This window comes from Penaeus chinensis, chromosome 16, assembly GCF_019202785.1.
Source record: "Penaeus chinensis breed Huanghai No. 1 chromosome 16, ASM1920278v2, whole genome shotgun sequence".
Taxonomy (NCBI): Eukaryota; Metazoa; Arthropoda; class Malacostraca; order Decapoda; family Penaeidae; genus Penaeus; species Penaeus chinensis.
Genome location: NC_061834.1, coordinates 8,158,406 through 8,160,905, shown reverse-complemented (window position 1 = coordinate 8,160,905; position 2,500 = coordinate 8,158,406). Strand labels below are relative to the sequence as shown.

General features: G+C 42.5%; 1 protein-coding gene across 2 annotated transcripts in view; it reads right to left on the bottom strand.

Moving 5' to 3' along the window:
- Positions 1-2,500, bottom strand: part of LOC125033560 — a 27,169-nt gene that overhangs the window by 24,352 nt on the left and 317 nt on the right. Inside the window, exon 2 of one of the 2 annotated variants that reach the window (XM_047625167.1) lies at positions 1,666-2,329. In XM_047625167.1, coding sequence (XP_047481123.1) covers positions 1,666-2,156 — 491 coding nt within the window. In that variant the 5' untranslated portion in view covers positions 2,157-2,329. Of the gene's footprint in view, positions 1-1,665 lie in introns of both variants that reach the window. The other variant, XM_047625168.1, reaches the window with a different exon arrangement.

The following is a 2,500-nucleotide window of genomic DNA, read 5'->3' as shown; positions in this document are numbered from 1 at the left end:
CCTGGGCTTTTGCTTGGCTATCGACATTTCACCGACGGGACTCCTGTTGTGTGCCTAACAATCACGAGTGTTTAGTTGAAATGAAGTATATTCTGATGATTATAACTATGAACGTGCAATATTGTGTTTAATATGCCCCAAGATAATCTATTTTTCCAGAGGATACCATTAAAAGAACAGAGAGAGAGAGAGAAAAAGAAGAAACTAATGTCCTTTCTCTCTTTTATATTGACCAAATCATACATGTCATTGTAAGACGTTATAAAACATATATTTTTAAACCATGGCTTCATCTACAACACGATAATGACTACAGAAATGATGCTTTGCGATCCCTAGCCTATTAACCTTTGTTCATCTCTGGAGAAGTCTTAAGGAATTTCTAGTTAAATGTCCTTAGATAAACGAGATGAAAAGAAAACACTGAGTAAATACATAAAAGGATGAATAAATAAATAAATAAGAGTATGAAGGGGGAGATGTAGGTGATAAAGTAAGCACAAGGTTTAAATCGATTTTGTAAATTATAAAATAAGAAAAATATTTCAAGTTTATACCCTGTACGCGTATATATATCTGTATATGTTTGTAGACATACATATGTGTGTATGTGTGTACAAAGAGACAGAGAGAGAGAGATGGAGAGACAAATAGCAATATAAACAGAAAGAAAGTTATTTCTTTAATTGCTTCATAAATACTCAATTTTATGTTTATTTCTGTTCCTGCCTCATCTCTTTCCCCTTTCCTTCTCTCGCTACCTCGCTATCTGTCTTGAATTCCTTTACCTGCTCTATGTCTCGTTTTCTACTTGTCCCCTCCCTTCTCTCTTTCTTTTTTTCTCTCTTCTTTCTCCCTCCCCCCCCCCTCTCTCTTTCTCCTTCACTCTCTCTCTCTCTTTCTCTCTTTCTTCTTCTCTCCCTCCCTCCCTCCCTCCCTCCCTCTCTCTCTCTTTCTCTCTCCCTCACTCCCTCTCTCTTTCTCCCTCCCTCCCTCCCCCCCTCTCTCTCTCTATCTCTCTCTCTCACCCCCTCCCCCATTCTCTCTCCCTCCCTCTTTCTTCCTCTCTCTCCCTCCCTCCCTTCCTCTCTTTCTCTTTCTCTCCAAAGCTACTGTCATTTTCGTTCAGAAAAAAAAAACACTAGGCGAAGAGACAGGTTTATGGTATCTTATGAGAATCGGAAACTCTTTGTTAATCTTTACAGGCCTTCCTCTTGCTATCTCGATGATATATTTTTCATGCTACCCTTATCTGTCTTATCTGTTTTGTCCCTTCCCTCCTCTCTTTCTATCTCTCTTACTCCTGCCCCCTTTTCTCTCTTCCTCCTTTCCTTTTCTCTCTCCTCCCATCTCCCCCTCTCTCTCTACCTCTCTCCCCCTCATTTCTCTCTTCCTCCCTCTCTATTCTTTTGTTCTCTGCTGCTTCCCACCCTTTCCCTCCCTCCCCATTTTTTCCTACATCTCATACGTAATAAACAAGGATATAAAAAGTAACAGTAATCATAATTAGGATTGGCAATGCTATTAGGTTTCAGAGCTACGCATTATACGTTCCATATGAGTACAGAGAGCTAGACCGTTGCTACTATTAATTTCTCCATGAACAGAGTCTTGGAGGGGGGGGGGGGGGCAACTGCACACACGCAGGAAAGGAGACAAACTCACTGTTCGTAGGCGTATCCGCTGATGAAGAGGCTGGGCAGCACCAGGAACGTCACCGAAAGACCACACCACCAGCTCTCCCCCGACGAACAGAACTCCGCCGTAACAACCACGTCCGTCAGCTGATCCGTCACGTACATGATCAGATACCAAGTGCATGGCAGGAAGAGGGTGATCATGCGCCACGCCATAACCATGTCTCTGACCTTCGCCTCGCTGTAACGGAAGAGTTCGGCGTCTCGGGTCTGAGTCGAAGCGTCGAAACCCCACGAACTTGTTTCGATCACCACGTAGTCGGAAACAGCTGATCCTGATGAAGTGTTGAGTCCGGGGACCGTATTATTCGCCCTCAGGATCTTCCAGGAGCTCAGGATCGTCGGGCTGTTGTCGGTTTGGGTTCCTACTGTAGGAGGAGGACGTGGGTCTTCCTCTTCGTGAGAGCCGGTTCCTCCGACTTCGAGGCACAGGTCGGGTTCGAACCCTGCGTTGATCATCCTTCTGGGGAATCTTCTCTCCTGCGATCCTTTAAAGATATTTTCTCGATCCTTGAAACGTTTAAATTATTTCCTATATTTTTGAATGTTTAATTTACTCCCTTGATCCTATAAACGTTTAGGTTACTTCTTCGATGTATTTTGTAGATGCTCTTGTATTCCTCAAAGTCATCCTGAGGTATTATACAAGCATTTCATTAATTTTTGTTATTTGATGTCTTATACAAGAATGCGTTACATTATGAAATTCCCATGTAAGTTTTTTTTTCAATAACTGACACCTTATCATGAACATAACAAGGACACCAACTTCTTGTAGGCCTACAGAATATTTTCCAAACATT